This window comes from Pelecanus crispus, chromosome 4 (genome assembly GCF_030463565.1).
Source record: "Pelecanus crispus isolate bPelCri1 chromosome 4, bPelCri1.pri, whole genome shotgun sequence".
Taxonomy (NCBI): domain Eukaryota; kingdom Metazoa; phylum Chordata; class Aves; order Pelecaniformes; family Pelecanidae; genus Pelecanus; species Pelecanus crispus.
In genome coordinates this window covers 2271839-2289305 of record NC_134646.1, presented here as the reverse complement: position 1 = coordinate 2289305, position 17467 = coordinate 2271839, and the positions used below count along the sequence as shown (strand labels likewise).

The following is a 17467-nucleotide window of genomic DNA, read 5'->3' as shown; positions in this document are numbered from 1 at the left end:
ATTTAGTTAAGTCTCTCCTGTTTTAATTTTGCCTTTTTCCTAAACACATTAACAGATTGTTCTTTTTATTGTGTTTAAAAGGTTTGAAGACTGTCTTAAACTCTTTAGTTAGTTTGGTTGGTTTTTTTGGTTTGGGTTTGTTTTTTTTTTTTTTAATGCCCTGCTGTGATTTCTTAGGTTTTATGACTAGATTTGCTTTAGTCATTCATAAAGCATTGGTTTTCAAAAGCACTGATCAGCATTTTGGGAAACCATCCATGTTCTGAGGCATGTTCTCCAAGCACTATATTTGGTGTATAAGTAAGGATCTAATTTGATACTAGAGCCAAGCTTTTATTGCTGCAATTTGTCATCCTCAACGGCTTGTAGATAGCTTTCTGAAGAGCTCTGCTTCCTACTTGCTTAAATGTATTTAAAGGGTGTGAGCGTTACCAGCAGATACGGTTTAAGATGCAGAGCGTGTTAGTAATGTAAAGACATAAAGAGAATTTAGCTGAATGTAAGGGAACCTCTGTAGCAGGAGGAACAGTTTGCTGTGGGAAGTAGCGTATCCCTTTTTGTATGGGACACTTTTGTCCCTGTTTTATGAAATTGAAAAAGTACTACAGTAAAGAAATCACAGGTAGGCAAATACCGTTAATTGCCTGCTTTACTGATTTGACATGCCCTCCTCTTCCTCCTGCCCCAGAAGCCGGATGATGCTTTTTGGGACTGGCAGTGTGTGAGGCTGCCCGAGGCAAGCTGCAGCTCTCCAGGCCACTTCACGTTACTCTTTGAAAGATCTTGAACTCCTTGATGCCTAGTTAAATGGTTTAGTAAACCTTCTTTCTTTATTAAAGTTTCCAGTATCTTTTCTTTAAACGCAATCAGCTGTGTTATTGAAAGACATAACCCAGACTTGTAGCTGTATATATTTCCTTACATGTCTTTTATAATTTGCTGAGTTGCATGCGTAATGCTACTTTCTACTTTTGATTTCTGATCATCTGTGGATGCTCCTATTCTGTGGTTGATTTATTTCCCTCTCCTGTTGGTACTCACTTTGACTGCCAGGCCAGGACTCGAATGTTATTGCTTGCCTCTTAAAAACAAACAAAAAAATTGTTCCATTCCCTTATGCTCTACATGACGTTCGAGTTGTCTGTTACTGCTTTTCATGTTTCCGTGCATCTGCATAACATGTGCTGTGTCATCCTCACTCCCACATGTGTTACCAAGCATTTTCCCTCTGTGTAATTGTTTTCCTTTAGAACATAGCATTTTCTTGGAAACATCCGAGTGACAGGTTTTAAGAATTTCTCAAAAATACACAAATGTTCTTCCTGCATTTGCTCTGGGGTCTGTGTCTTCATTATGCGTGTAGCAAATTGGAGGGAGACCATCTGAGACGGTTTGGACTGCAAACTTTGCAGGGTTGAGCCTTTCTGCAGGTTCCGATGGGTATGGAGCGCGTAGGTATGCTTTTCTTAACAAATGCTATGTTATCTTTCATCGCAGGCATTTGATGCTGTTTCTGAATTTGCTTGCCACAGGGCAGAACTGCGTTCTCTGTGGCGTGAGTTCTCCTCCAGCAGCCCTTGCTGCAGGGTACGTACGGCATCCTTTTCAGCAGCCTTTCCAGCTGCTTTTAGTAGTCTGCTATTTACAGCTTGATTGAGTCCTCTTTCTTCAAAGGAAAACACGCCATACATTCACGTACAGCAGAAATAAGTGTTCAAATGGCTTTTTAATGCCAAGTTTTATGTATGGGAAAGGGTAGGTTTTAGAAAAGAAGTGTAGTTATGTCTCCTGAATGATTTATTAGGTACATTCATGCAGTAAACTGAGGTTTGAACCTTCCTGGAAATCAAACTTTGAAGCATAACTTGGTGAAGTTCAAACTTCTGTTTGAATTCGTGCTGTGCCCTCCCTTTTAAGTGAGCTGGTGCTAATTGACAGAAATAAGGGTTTCCTGAGAAAAGAGGGGAACATTAGTGAGAAAATAGTGCTATTTATTTGGCAGAGAGCTTAATTGGTGTCTGAAATGGTAAAGATACTGAACGCCATCTCAGTGGTCTGTAGGAAAAAACAAAGCAGTTGGAGTGGAAGGAATACTTTGTGTTTACCTTCTTCAAAGCTGCTAGTAGCCGGCTCTTTTAAAGAAGTAGTACCTGATTATTGGGGTATTAGAATCTGTAGAAATAAATCTGGTTTTGATTATGCCCTGCAGTTCCATGATGTGTGTGTACGTACCCGGTAAACGTTAGTACTAAAATAGTTGAGGAATCTGGATCTGATTGAAAGAACCCAACAGAACAGCCAAGACCAGTCCTCAGCTTTCTTAAAAATCTGACTTCTGTTTGTAATAAGGCTGAAATCTTGTGAGTGAAGACAGCGTTGCGTTCGCCTCGGGGTAGTCAGCAGATACCTGGGAGCGTGCAGCAAAACATTCTGGATAATCTTGATTCCTCTCATGTGACAAGATTTCAAATGGATGTCAGAGGAGAACATGTGGAGATACCTGGGTCTCTGCTAAAAGCTTCTTTCTTGTAAATTGGAGTGAAAACTTGTTTCAGGTGGTGTTTGGTGGTCTTAAAGCTCTTGAAAAAGTCTGTGGAGAAACTTGGGAGCAGCAGTGCAGTGATGTTCGTAAGACATGCAGAGCGAGCCTTTCGGGAGGCTGCAGATTTTGCACCATGAACACGTTGCAGTTCCTCTGCTGTCTGCACGCCTGCCTGGTGGTCTCTGCAGATCAATGGGGCATGCTTGGCTGAAAGTATACTTCTTTCTTTTTTCATCTAAGTTTTTCTCTGATGGATACTTTTGTATACTTCTTGTATCTCTGGCCCACCCCTCTCCTTGCATTGCCCAGCGCTGCTGTTAGTCCTACAGAGGACAACGCTTGAGAAGTTGAGTCACTTCCGCGACTCTTGGCTGCTCTGGGAATTAGTTTAATTGTGGTTTTGAGCGCACAGACAGAGCTCTGGTAGTATCCAGTGAGGGCAATTGTGACTTGCTTTGTTTATTTTGAGGATTCTCCACGAGAGGAAAGTGTATTAAACGAACATGTTGTAAACAAAACAAGGGAATTTATTTTGCGTGTGAGCATAGCAAACCGATAATGATTTCCTGGTTGCGGGATGGTGTTCTGGACGCTTGCTTGTTCCTTGCATTAGGAGCTGTGATTATTTGGGAGAAGGGTTGCATCCAACCGGGTAAACAGCAGGAACACCATTGCCACCTACACGGGCGGGGTTGTAGTAGACGCGGGGGTTGTAGCATAGCACGTTCCCCTTGTTTACAGGCACATTCTGAGCTCGCAGACGGAAAAACGGAGGCGGAGAGACGCGGCGAAGCGTAGGTGACTGGCTCGGCTAGAAAACGGTCTGTGGCCACCTAACATCTTTGTGGATTTGGCAGCAAGCGTGCCGCCGCCGCAGGGCGAGCGAGGCCGTGTGTCAGAGGGAAGAGTTAAATGGCCCCTTTCCAAGGGCCGCTCACCTGTCCCCTAGTCATAGCTCAGCCAGCAAAAGTTTGTCTTCAGCCGTGTTCCGGTGCGCTTAAGAGCAGCTGACTTCTGCTGGATGAATCCCGCATTTGCTTGATTTCACCGACTCTAAGATGTGTATGTGTAGAAGTATAGAAGAAAAAAATGTATTTTAAGAATGTGGACGTGTACATGTTATGACAGCTTTCAGCACTGGGTGGTGATGGTTGGGACAAGCAAAAGCAAAACTGTTCCTTAGGGCTACCTTAAATAACTTTCTCCTTACTGGATGTGAATCATCAGATCAACTTCTGCTCTTTTAACATGCAGAGTCTTGTGTGTAATGATTCCTGTATTTTTGAAAAGCTATTGATGAGATGATGACTTCATCTGCCTCCTCTCATACCATCCTGTGTAGAACTTCAGTCTATGAAGACTGCTATTTTTCTGAAAAGGGGAAGCCAGATGTTAGTCCCTGCCTTGATGGGTAGAGAATTAAAACATCTCATCAAAATACCTATTTTGCTGTCACTACTTTGGTAGAAGGAGGCATAGTTCAAATCAGTTATAGTGATAACAGTCACTGTATCCCTTGAGAAGCGCGTTCAGATTGAAAAACCTACGGAAAATTGAACTTACTCCATAGTGTAGCAAAGAATACGGGTGGGATGAGGAAGGATGGGTAACAGTGTTTCACTGAAAAGAAAAAAAGGTGGGATCTGGGGCTTTGTCTGGATTTGTATTTATTCCATTTCCAGACATCTGAAGAAGCTCTTCTTTTGGAAATAACCTATGTTGTATTGCCATCGTTGTCAATTCTGTGTGCTGAAAGATAAGGACATTGTTGTAAATTCCACTGGTCTGTGATACTTTTTTTTTTTTTTTTTTTTAGATGAGGAAACTTTTTGATTCATGTTTGCTGGTGGCTTTTTTTCTTAAGTGTGGTGTTCAGTACTTAAAGTAATGGTGTTTAAAACTAAGCCAAAGGTTTGAAAAACCTTCCTTTCTCTTCTGAAAGGCCCCCCTGCCTTTTGTAGAAGGTTGTGTTTTGTATCTCTTACCTTGGGATTTATTTTTAAATCTGAATTTCTCGTTAAGCTGCTAAGCTCAAGGACCTGGGGCTTTTAGGGAAAAAACTGCCACAGAGATCTGTGGGGAAGCAGCTGCCGTGGGCAGCTTCGCTGTGCTCAGCAGAAGCGCCTGCACGGAGGGGACCCGAGCGGAGCAGGGCCTGCCTGCCCCCCCGGGGAGGCCTTTGGCCAGGGCAGGAGCTGGAGCCGCTCTCCCCGACCCACCGCCGGGCGCCTGGCCACGGGGAAGGTACGGCTGGGCCCCCTCGCCAGCCTGCGCCTGGGGGAGCCTGTCACCGGGCATCGGGGTTTGGCCCCCGCCAGCAGCTCAGCACCACGCAGCCGCTCGCTCACTGCCCCTGCCCCAATAGGATGGGGGAGAGAATCAGAGTGAGAGTGAGAAACACTCCTGGGGTGAGATAAGAACAGTTTAATAATGGAAATAAAATAAGGTAAAATAAAGATAATAACAATATAGTAATAATATCCAAAGCAAGTGATGCCCAATGCAATTGCTCCCCACCCGCCGACCGATGCCCAGCCAGTTCCCGAGCAGCGATTGCTGCTCCCCGGCCAACCCCCCCCCAGTTTCTATACTGCCCATGACGCCGTATGGTATGGAATGGCCCTTGGGGCAGTTGGGATCAACTCTTCTGGCTGTGCCCCCTCCCAGCTTCTTGTGCCCCTGGCAGAGCATGGGAAGCTGAAAAGTCCTTGACTGGCATCAGCAGTGCTGAGCAACAACTAAACCATCAGCGTGTTATCAGCATTCTCCTCCTCCTAAATCCAAAACACGGCACTGTGCCTGCTACTAAGAAGAAAATTAACTCTATCCCAGCCGAAACCAGGACACCGGGAGGCGGAAAGCAAGCTCCCTGCCTTGCAACAGGGGGTCAGGCGACTGAAAGGACAGCTTAGCGTAGGAAGCGGTCCTGTTCTGGAGCAAGTGGGAGCTGCTGTAGGAATATGATGGGGATGGGTTTGCACAGAAAGGTCTGGAAGCCATATTATTACTTTGGCAGGCTCAAGTACTTATTCCTGAAGATGCTCCACGCGGCTTTCCTAATGACAGTGCTGCAGAAGGAGCATGCTGAAATCTGGAAAGGAGTGACTTGGCTTCAACTCCTCCTTGGGTTCTGAAGCGTGGCCCGGGTCTTTTGTAGCCTTGGCAACTGGCTGTGGCTTGGGCAGGCAGTAGGTGAGTTAATCTCACAAAGACATTCCGTATAAAGGGGAGGCCTCTGGGTTACCAAGTGCAGTGTTAGCTTTGGGAAGAGTCATTTCTTAGGCACCCCTACTTTCACCATGTTTAACTCTGACATTTCTAATTTCAAGGACTTACCTAGGTGTAGTGGACAGGTTATTCTTATACTAGTTACACTGCGCAACTTCAGCTGTGTGCCATTGATCTAGGTATTTTCAGTTACTGTTTCCTACAATAGAGTGTATAAACAATAAACAACATGTATTCTGTTTCTATAGGAATGACCATGTCTGTGGAAATTTTTCAAGTCAGTGCAACTGATTCTTCCTGGAAAAAAAAAAAAAAACAAACCAAACAGAAACAAAGCAAAACAAAAACCCTGGGCCTGGAATTGCTTTCTAACCACTGCTTTACCTTTTGGGAGAGCAGCTATGTTGTGTAAGGACTTGGCAGCTCTTAACTGCTTCCCAGATGGGCTGCTTTGATTTGCTTAGTGATCTTGGCAGAGCCTGTGTTTCCCTCCATGTGAAGAGAATTATACTTTTTACAGCTTAATGTTTGTGAAAGTTATTTTTGTTTGATGGGAGTGCTCTTTAGAAGCATGTTGCTTTTTTTAGTGTTCAGAATAATACAGTGACTGTATCTGAAGAATTTACACAGAGGGACTTTTTTTCAGGGTGGGAGCTATCAGCTTGTGCACTTAGAGTCTCTACTTAACCCGTATGCTGGCTGGCTTTTACCTCTCGGAGCGTGTCGAACAGCCTTCAAATACCTCTTAATGTTGAGTTGTAACCCAGTATTGTATTGTCCCGTAGCAGTTCGGTCTTCTGGATTCGAGTTGGCTGTCCCGATAGCACCATGTCTCATTTCAAACCGTTAACCTGCTCTGCTCAAGGGGTCTCAGAGTCATCTTCATGGGCACTAACATTGGGGAGTAGAACAGCATTTGCAAAATTGCCTATAGCTCTTGAATAGCTTGGGCTGTGGGGTTTCTCATCCTGCCCCGAGCCTGGCAGAAGCGCTCCTTTCTCTGGCCCATTGCAGCTGTACGTAACCTCTCAGCATGGGGTTGAAGCTTTCTTGGCCGTCTTTCTCTGTCCCAAGTTGGTGGTTACTTTATTTGTCTTTAGGCCGGCTGCATGGTACGTCACAGGAACGTGAGGTTGTGGAATGCTTGCTTCCAGAATTCTTGCATTGGATTTATTACCTCCAAATTCAAGTGAACTGATTGAGACAGGCTTATTTTAATGAGTGGGACTTTGACTGGAAGATAATTGGCTTTTTGGTATTGTAAGAGCTGAAGAAAGTAATGCCTGGCTTGCACACCATCTCTCTTCAGAACAGCAATGTTGTGACTACTGGGTTTTATAAATAGAAATGCTCAAGTTAAATCTTGTCAGTGCAGATTTTGAACATGTACGACTTAATTTCACCTGCTGCCCTTCTGATGCTGTGATTGTCACAGGGAAAACGTGTTTAAATGCTGCAACTACTGATTTGATTTCCGAAAAGTAGCTTGAGCTTTTGTTTTAATTTCTATTTTGACATGTTGGCTATTGGAAACTACCGTGATCATACTCTGATGTGTCAGTTCTTAGCAGGATGTTATCATTTGGAGTGCCATATTATTGTTTGAAGGCTTGAAATGTTTGCTTTTCTGGGATTTGGTTCTTGCCTTACAGTGTTTCTGTGTATTGGGGTTTAAAAAGAGGTGCAGCAGGAGAAGGGAGGCAAGGAGGTACAGAACTAAAACTTGGGGACTTTGACGATAAATTTACTCAGTGGCCTTTGGCAATGAGTCTCTGCCTCAGTTTCCCTGTGTCTAACGAGACGCTAATGATGCCCACTTCAAAGGTACTTTGTGAGGATTAATTAATGCTTGCAAAGGCCTTTGAAGATGAAAAAGCAGGAGTTGAAATGCGAAAAGTTTCCATGCCGCAGGTACATGTTCTGTGTACTGTCTTGAGTTAGGCTTTTTCAGAAACTCTTTGAGCAATTCCAAGTATTTTGAAAGGCTGATTTCAGTCAGACCATGGTGTTGAACACTTTTGGGAGGCACTGAGCGGTACAGCTATACTTGCAGAAGTTAGTTACTTGCATTTTCCCTCGAGGAAAGAAAGAAAGAAAGATGATGATCCACCGTCTCAGCATTATGTACGAGTTAGAAGAATATAGGTGGCAGGTGTATCCTGAAAATGGTGCCGCTGCCGTGTTTTCTATTTATTTTTCCCCAGGGGAGGTTTCTGTCCTTTGCAGTGTTTGATGAAACAGTCCACTGGTGAACCCCGTATGAAATGATTTTACGGTAATTGCCGCACTGTGTTCTTGAGCCTACAGGTAGCCTGAAACAGATTGGAGGAGCAGTGGTCTATACTTTCCATGGAAGTTGAATGCTTGTGATATTTTAAAATAAAATCTTAATTTCTTGTAAAACATGTCAGTTTGGTATGTGGTGTGCAAGTAGGTGTGCGGGGGGGGGGGGGGGGTGGGGGGGGGGGGTGAAGAAAGGGTTTTGGATTCTCACATCTTCTCCAGGGTGGCGTCTTTTCTTTCATTTTGCCAATGGCATCGTAATGGGGTACTGTAAGTACTGCATTAGTTCAAGATGCTGTAATGAATTGGTAGTGAATTATGGGATAACTTGCTTCGGTTTTGTTCACTCAAGAGGAATTTGAGGAAGACTTTGGAGAACTGCCAATATTTCAGTGGTTTAGGTTGTGGTGCTGCTGCGAAGTGGATAGGTTGGCAGTCTGGGCAGAGGCAGGATTTGGGCTTCGATCTGCACCCATATGTTTGATCATGAAGCACGCTAGATAGAGGACAAGGATTTTTCCCTGTCAGTTTGGGCCGTGTTAGACACAGCAGTAGGTAAGAGCTTGAGGTTGGTTCTCTGGTAAGAACAGGCTGTGAAGTCTTAAGTTTTATGCATAAGGAGCCTAAATTTCTTTGTTTTAATTCAAGTTTGCCTGGATATGCAACAGACTTGATGGAAATTGATAAAAAAAGCTCCACTGAAAGACTCCAGTGCACAAATAGTTGGGCGTGAGGAGGTCTAAGCAGGGTCAGCCAAAGTGCTTCTTTCAGGAGTGCGAAGGTTTAAGCGGCTCCTTTCCTGCGGTTAACAAGAAGCGTATCGAGAGTTTACGCTGGATATTTAGCTGCTTTGATTGTAGAAGATGTGCCAGCGCTGCATTTGAAGCTGAAGTGGGCTGCTGAGGCAGCTTGGTTAAGTGTGGTGTAAGCAGGACGCCTGAACATTTTCCTTTCTGCTGGAAGCATCATCTTGCTAACCTAAGACGGAACAGCCTGCAGAATCCTCATCATTAAAAACCCTCCCTGTCAGCAGATGACTAGATAAAAATCACAGCTTTGGAGGAAATTTTGTCATCTTGCTTACAAGCAAGTTGTGACGTCTTTGTGAGGCCAAGCGGCGTGTGGGATTCTGACAGTGGGAAGCGCTTTTTGTGCCTCGGAGGTGTGGCTTCCAGACTCATCCCGGCTCAGTGAGTCAATTGCTTTAAAGACATCTCCTGATTTAGTGCTAGGGCAAACTGCATCTGGCACTGCTGTAGCTGTACTTACCTATAAAAATAGAAGGTCATAATTTGTTAGAAATGTTGGATGTGGGAGTGCAGGGAGCAAAACGTCCTTGGAATTGCAAGAAATTTTTGAGAAGTCAGTTCTTACTTGGGAGATAAGAAATTGGTTGTGACAAATAGTGGAATGATGCAACGTGTTCCTGATTTCATGACCTTGTTGTGTCCAAGGAAAATGGGATCTTCAGCGTGGCGTTATTGAGGGTTTCTCTGTCCCCTTTCACTTCTGCATTAATGTCATGTTTTGAAACTGAAGGAGAGGTCAGAGACTCTTAGCAGGGAAAGGCACATGCTGCCTACTAGCTCGGAGCAGATCTCGGGAGAAATGGCTCACAGATACAGCTAATTCTGCTATGGAATGTAGGTGAAAATAAAATGTCATACTTGATCAAGACATCTATTGCTGTGTGTATTGTTGGCCACCAGACAGAACTCTTGAAAGTTACTTTTTTCACTGAATGCTCAAGGAGTTGAGGAAATGGACCTGGAACAAGAAGACTTCCAAAATCTGTCACATGTAACAGATTGACATAATAGAAAAAAAATTATTATTTATTTGGTTTGGTTTTTAAAGATGCCTTCAGCTCAGTGTTGGGAATTGTAATGTGGGATAGTAGGAACAAGATGCTGCTGCGGTCGTGGTTTAGGGAGGAAGCAGGATTACTTAGGTCACCATTTGAAGGGGTTCTCATGGGGAGCTGATGGTGCGAAGGCATAAATAAATGAGGATGTTTTTCGGTTAAATAACAGGAGAGCTTCCGAACTAAGATGACAGTTGGAATAATGTTTGCAGCAACATTTACAACTAGGCTGCCCAAGAGCAAACGTGGCCTCTAAGGGGTTTTTTTTGGCTTAGAGAAGCTGTATTAGGTTGTTGAATCCCTGAACTTTTGTTTGTATTAAGGAGTGTATGACCTGCATGCAGTTAACGGGCTTCACATACAGTGACCTGCATAAATGCACGGAATTCTGATAATTTCTTGCCAAAATTGCAGATATTTCCATAGCGCGTGACGACTAGCAGCCTGCATTTATCCTAACTACTTTTCCCTTTGGATGCCTGCCTGCCTTTTGTGTGAAACCATTTCCTGCTGTCTTGGGATGGCTGTGCTGAATTTGAGAAGTGGTGATCAGAAAGGTAGTGGAGGAGGGAATGGCTTATTTGGAATAGTTGGCGGGACAAAATCATCGTGTATCCTCTTGTTACAGCTTTTGCCAGTTAATGGGAAGAACTCCCTGTTTCTGGGAAGAGGATAGCAGGGACTAAGTGATACCTAATGATTTTCCAGAGTGTTGTGCTGCTTCCTTGACCATGGCGGATTTCTGCTGGGTATTCAGCAGATCTGCAAGGACTCAGTTTGTTATCTGGCAAGCTCACAGTGTGGGGTAGATATGGTGAATTCCTACCCAGAGTTTTCTCAAACTAGACTATTTGAGGTGGTGGAGTCCCCATCCCTGGAAGCGTTCAAAAAATGGGCAGAGGTGGCACTTCGGGACATGGTTTAGTCTAGTCTACCCTTGATTGGTTTAGTGTGGACTTGGTAGTGTAGGTTAATGGTTGGACTGATGATCTTAAAGGTCTTTTCCAACCTAAATGATTCTCTGATTCTAGGATTTTATTTAGGGAGTTCCTTCACCATGCTTTCCTTGTGCCTTGTTCTTGAACCCTCATCCCTTCTGTTGGCTTACCCTTTTTGCTAAAATGCAAACACTTTCTTGGGTTAGTTATTTCATAACCTTTTTCCAGTTACTGCTTCATAATTTTCTATACCATCTTCTCCTCCTGAGCGAAGATTTTTCTGCTGAAGCTGTAAGTGGGGTGCTGCCCTTCACGACCTGAGTCCTCTTGGTGAGGGCTCCTTCTGTCTGGACACAGCTTTCCTCATCGCACTCGGGGAGCTCCACACACCCAGTAGTAGTCTCTCTAATGAGCTTGTAGATCTTGCCTTGGGCACGACTAGTTGCAGCACTGAAGTTTTTCAGTCTTTGTCAATGTATGAAAATGATAGTATTGCGAAAGAGAAGCTGATGCGCGTTAGGCTTTGAAACGTGGTGAAAGGAGGACGTAGGCTTTAGGAATTGGGATTCTACGTAAGCGGGGCCGGGGGGAGGGTTCTCTTTTATTTTCCTTTCTCATTTTTGATGAATGAATGACCTGAGCTTTGGAGTGGTGGTAAGCCTGTGGAAACCTTTGGCTTGCTTTTCATGAAAGTATTAGCAGTTGGTTTTGCTCGTCATTTCGTTACGACGGAGCGAGAGCAAAATCTTGTGAGCAAGTTAGGAAGTGCTGTGCTTGTTATTAGCATGTGCTGTTTCTCTTCTGCTTATGCTGTCACGTGTGGGAAGATAACGATACCAGTCTCTCCTGCTCTTCAGTTGTTGTGAATTACCTTGCGTCAGCGCTGTCCCTGTAGCCATACACCAAAGCAATTGCCAGATGTTTCAAGTTGTATATTTACCCGCTGTGTTGGCATAGTGGCTATGAAGTGGATATGTTCCTGAAGAGAAAAAGTTGGGTCTTTAAGCAGTCAGTTAAAAGATTTGGGGTTTATTTTGTTTGTGTGGTTGGTTTGTTTTGTTTTTGTTTTGTTTTGTTTTTTTAAGTTGCTTTTTCTTCAGAGTTGGTTTGAACTTGGCCTGGCAACAAATGCAGGTGGCTGGAGGGGTGGGAGGTGAAGGGAACTCCCTGAGCCGCAATAGCTTCTCACTCCCACTGGGAGGCAATTATTTTATTTAAGATTTGAATCTGGTATCCCTGCTTAGGGTGAAATGCAAATGACGGGGTGCATGTTCAAAGTGTCCTGTTACAGAATATATGGGAGGCATACGTTTCCTCTACCTATTTTTGGCTCTGAGTTGCATTTAGTAGCTGACTGCATTAGTATTGTTCTGGTGTCTGTGTGAGCGTACATGGTCTGTTCAACTGCATCACCCCACAATCCCTGTTAGTCCAGCCAAGTGCTGCTTTGGCTGGATTAGAAAACAGGATTAGTCCGGAGGGCAAGGATGCTGCTGCTCCTCCATAGCTTGGGAGAGTCAGAATAGGATGAGGGCCATGTAAATCTCTAACCAGCCAGACTTGTGGGATCTGTTCAATACCCAAAGATGTTGTCATCGGCCCAAAAGAATTGGGGCAACTCATTATTTATCTCCAGTTTCAGTATGTTTTCTTCTGCTGCTGCACTTGTCCAGGTTTTAACTGAGACTTAATGAACTCTTAGGCAATTTAGTCATCTGCCTGGCAAATGACATGTTGGTGATGACCTGTCATTATGTGTTCTGGAAAGAACAATGCTTGTTGCGTTCTTTGGCGCGCGTTGTGTCTCTGCTAGAGCTGTTGGCATTTAGGATTGTAGAAGCGAGCGAGCTTGGTTAATCTTCTGTTGCTGGCTGTGGTATGGTGGGGAAAATGAGATGCAGAATTAAGTTTCTTAGAGTGTTTTTGTGTGACGATGTCACTACACTAGCGTTGCCCCAAAGATAAGCTACAGCTCTTGTGTGTTCAAACGTGCAGTTTAAATATTTAGGGAGCTGGGGAGAACCCTTTCGCCCCATTAACAAAAATTTCTGTTCGGTCCTGTAGAGAGATGGTGAGAAATTGGCCCAGTCTTTTATGTAAAGAAACGAGAACTGGATAATATTTGCAACGAAAATTAGGCTGTCTGGGTTTCACATCTTTCCACTTTCTTTCATTGGAGTTCAGAGCTCAGTTTTCCTTTTCTGACGGAAATCTTTTCTCAGCTTATATGCTAAACCATTCACAATTATTGGCTCATTTGACACTTTCCTGCAAATATTTAATTTTCCATGTCATGTTTCTGACACGTTAGGGGTTAATGTGCCATCCTGGCTTACTGCCATCGTTTAAAATTCAAATGTCTAAACTTTTTTCTAAGTCAGTCCATGTTTTTCAAACAAAATTATAGATAAGGAAATGATTTAAATGTAACTTGTAAAAGTTTTCATTGTTATTTCTTGCCCAAGTGGCGGACTGAAAAGTTTGTAACCTGTGAAACCAGGGGAAAATGACACAGAAAGCTTGTGGAAAATGTGGAATTGTATCAGTCTTCAGCTAAAGCGTTAGTGTATTTTTGAGCAACTGTATTTTAAAAACTAAGTTCCTAAACAATACCAGGTACTGTAACAGTTACTTTGTGTTGGTAGCTAAGATATGACTGGAAATTAGGAAAAATTTCTTTACGGAAAGGGTGGTCAGGCATTGGAACAGGCTGCCCAGAGAGGTGGGGGAGTCACCATCCCTGGAGGCGTTTAAAAAACGGGTAGATGTGGCACTTCGGGATATGGTTTAGTCTGGTCTACCCTTGATTAGTCTAGAGTGGGCTTGGTAGTGTAGGTTAATGGTTGGACTGGATGATCTTAAAGGTCTTTTCCAACCTAGATGATTCTATGATTCTATGATAATATTCTGAATCAACTAGGCCTGCAGAAAGTACGCTTTTCTAAGTAATAGCAGGTTGGTTTTGAGGAATTGACGGTAACTATTTAACACATCATACCTGATTTGGAAAGACAGGGGTCTGAACGAGCTGTGCCTGCCTCCTTATTACACTTGTGCAGGTGTGATGACATTTCATGTCTCATGACGGTGGGTGTTACAGAAAGAACATGGTTTTTCTGTTAAATAAATAGTATCTTTAATTACTGTGACAAGCTTCTTGACTGTTTGGCGTAAATAATGTTTCTGTTTGGCTGGGTTGCTACCCTTGATATGTGGCTGTCCAAATTCTGGGGAAGGAAATATTTTTGGTCTCCTCTTGCCCATGATACAGCTTGCTGAGAGGCGGAAGGGAGTCTGAGCGTTCCCAGTTGTCCGGCTGGCTTAACAGTAGGGTGAGCAGATGAGAAGGCAGGGTAGTGGAGAATCATTTAATGGTTTAAAACAACAAGTGAAAGCACCTGTTGCTTTTGCATTCCAGTTTTTGTTAAATATCCTTTTTTGAGATGAAAATGTGGGTGTGGGGAAAGTATTTAATGTTAACCCCGTACTTATGTGTGACTTGTCGGCTGCTTTCTTTTTCCCTTCCGTTTCCACAAGTTCTCTAAATACTTCCTCTCCCTTTCGCAGTGGTAGTCGCTCTTCCAAAACCTTCAAACCAAAGAAGAATATTCCAGAGGGGTCTCACCAGTACGAGCTGCTAAAACATGCCGAAGCCACGCTTGGAAGTGGTAATCTCCGGATGGCCGTTATGCTTCCAGAGGGCGAAGACTTAAATGAATGGGTTGCAGTTAACAGTAAGTCGGCTACTCCTTTTTTTTCCATAAGTGGGGTGTTGAATGTGGGCTGACTCTTCTGGGAGGACAGCCGTGTACTCCTTTCTTGTGGGGTAGGCTCTTCTGTCCTGCATGCGCCGCTCAGCTGCTGTTGGGAGAGGCGAATGTCATATTGTTCAGAGCTGGCAGATGCAGAGCGTCTCACCGAGGCAAAAACTGCTTAATCTCCTTGTGCCAAAAAATATGTTCCTGTTAACAAAATTGTTCTTAGTCTTAGTGGTTAAAGTCTGAGCACTTGATCACAAACAAGTGCTGAAGTAGAAATGTCACTGCTGTTTTTAGAAAGTCGCCTGTCAGTGCCATCTTTATATGTTTAATCTAGCTCTTTTTCAGCGAGGGTTGTTAGCCAGTGGTATAGTCAAGCCTCTACGTGCTAAGCATCAAACCTTAATTTAGTTAAGTGTGAGGGCCAGCTCTAAAAGATGGTAAAGGCTACAGTCGTGTGCGTGGCCTGGCTTTCCTTTTGCCTGTAACAAACCCAGAGATCGATCTTTGCGATTTTCCTAAAGTTCCTTCTTTTTGTTTCTACCAAGTTGTGAGCCTTTGCTCTGGTAAGTCTGATGTCATTATTTTAACTTCCTCTAAAGCTGTTTGTCCTGACTCTCTCCTTTTATGCTAGGTCAGGCCAAACAATGATGCCCAAATTAGAGTTTACTGATTGCTTGACCACGTTTCCTCCTCCTTCCTCTCTCTGCTGCATGAATTTGCTGCCTGCCTTCTGCTCTTAAGGAATGGATTAACCCAAGTCCTGTCATGCTCCGTAGCCCGTGCAGAGTTTTGGCTGCCACAGACTCTGTGCCCTGTTTGGATATTTCCTCATCTTTTGTGCCTTTGGCTTGGCGTGCTTCCGTGATTGTACGGTATTGATTGTGCACTGCAGTGCAGTATCAATTCTGCTCAAGATAAATGTCTTCTAATTGTTTATGTGGTTCTGCCTATTTCTTCTTGCTCTCTGACGTCTTTGGGAAGTGAAACTGTCCTACTGACTTCAACCTTCGGGTTCTTAATTAGCCACACAGTGCTCTGGTATATGACTTGCCACTGCTTCCAGGGTATGTTGAAATTGCTGACACCATTCTTTATGAAAGTTTATTCCCTCTGTGTTGCAAAACTGTCTAGAAAAAAGGCCAGCCCATTTTTATGAGTAAGCATTACTAAAGATGCCTCATCTGCTGCTGGCATCCTTCCCTTTTGGTGGTTCCTCTGCTTCATGTCTCTTCTTTCCTGTGTGGTGGCGGTGTTCTTCCCTTCCTAAATGATTTAACTGCTAAATTAGCTGGGTGGCAAAAGGCAGCGAAGCACTTGACAAAAGAGTGGGAGCTGCCTTTTGGTAACAGCTGCATTCTGTAATGAAATGGTCCTCTTTGATGCCTCCTGCAGCAAAGTGGGTTTTTAATGTTTAATTTTTTTATCTAGAAGTGATCAACTGCTTACGTGCTCCCATCATTTACAAGATCCCTCTGCCACACCTAGTGCCAGTTCAGGATAGCTGTGAGCTGCTTCGGTTGATTGAGATTTCTCATAAGGAAATGAAATGGGTGACCTGATGTCATTGGTTTTGCCCTTCACAATAGTGAGAGCACGGGAACAAATTGCTCTGCTCTTCTACTTCTTGCTCAACTCTCTGCTGATTGTCTTATGATAATGAGTTGATGTACATGTAGATTTTTCAGATATGTTTTCAAAGTAAAAAGAGGTGACAAGTGTGTACTCAGTTTGTTTTGAGTTGCATTTGGAATCTCCTTGATTTGAAAATACTAAAAAATAATTTCAGAAGTACACCTTGCCCGTATCTTTGTAACAGAAGACCAGACAGCGTGCACTTCTTTGAGTAGAAAAGCACTTGGAAAAAATTATCTAAGCCCTCGAAACTTAAGAACAACGGGTAAAAAGAGGAAATGAAAATATGCAGAGGCACTGTACAGCTTTGCCCATGTTGGAAAGGAGGTTCTGGCATTTCTCTTGTTTGTCACACACTGCTGGCTTTGGTGGATGGGTGGTGTGTCTCGTGGGCTTCGGAGACTTGCGAGTGTGGGATTCACAATAATCAGTCATCTTGTTGAAGTCTGTGTGGGTTTTTTGAACATGCTTGCCTTGAAGCAAACATTGGGCTGTGGTTTCTACTGGGAGCAGGGAATGGAAACTTAATTAACCGTTCTTGTATACGCTTAAGAAACAAGGGCTGTGTATAACGACTTCTTGCTGCCTTCGGTGTTAACTGCCTCCTCCCTCCGCCCAAACAACCTTCAGGAGTCCTCCTGGTCCCCTGTAACTTTTTTTTTATCAGCCTTGCCTAATGTTGTTTTATTGTTTTCTGCTTTTGCTGTGCGGGGGAGGCAGGGGAAGATTTTGTTGCTGGACATGAGCTGTGCTAGGTGCATGCCATACTACTCCTTATTTGCTTCCCTTTTTTGGTACCTGGGAAGTTGCATGACACGGTTGTGGCTGGTATCCTGCATCTGCTGAACGGTAGCTGTAACTTGGTGCCGTGATGTTTGTGTAATCTTTAATGTTTATTCTCTGGAAAAATCAGTGCGGGGAGCTGCAGTATTTAAGCCTCCCTTTCCTTCAGCCATGGGTTACTTCCACAGTACGTGGTGTCTGCTAGTGCTTGCATTTAGGATGTCAATCTCCATTTCATTACAGCAAGACTGTATATCTCTGTAATAGAGTGAAGCAAGGGACACAAATTTGGGCAGGCTACCCAGTAATGTGCTGGCTTCTCTTTGGCGTGGCGCCGGATTGAGAGGAGTGTGTTGTTGGTGTTAATTCCACAGTGTCCTGCAGCTTGGTTGTATGAGACTATTCAGTGTTGCAAGTGGTAACTCTTCTTTAAACT

The 17467-nt window shown here is 43.8% G+C and overlaps 1 protein-coding gene across 2 annotated transcripts in view; it reads left to right on the top strand.

The window, feature by feature from the left end:
* The window catches only part of MOB1B (MOB kinase activator 1B), a 44837-nt gene that overhangs the window by 9769 nt on the left and 17601 nt on the right, over positions 1 to 17467 (top strand). The window contains exons 1-2 of one of the 2 annotated variants that reach the window (XM_009488768.2): positions 13212 to 13231; positions 14429 to 14589. In XM_009488768.2, the coding sequence (XP_009487043.1) occupies positions 13212 to 13231; positions 14429 to 14589 (181 nt within the window). Of the gene's footprint in view, positions 1 to 13211; positions 13232 to 14422; positions 14590 to 17467 lie in introns of those variants that run through there. The other variant, XM_075709140.1, reaches the window with a different exon arrangement.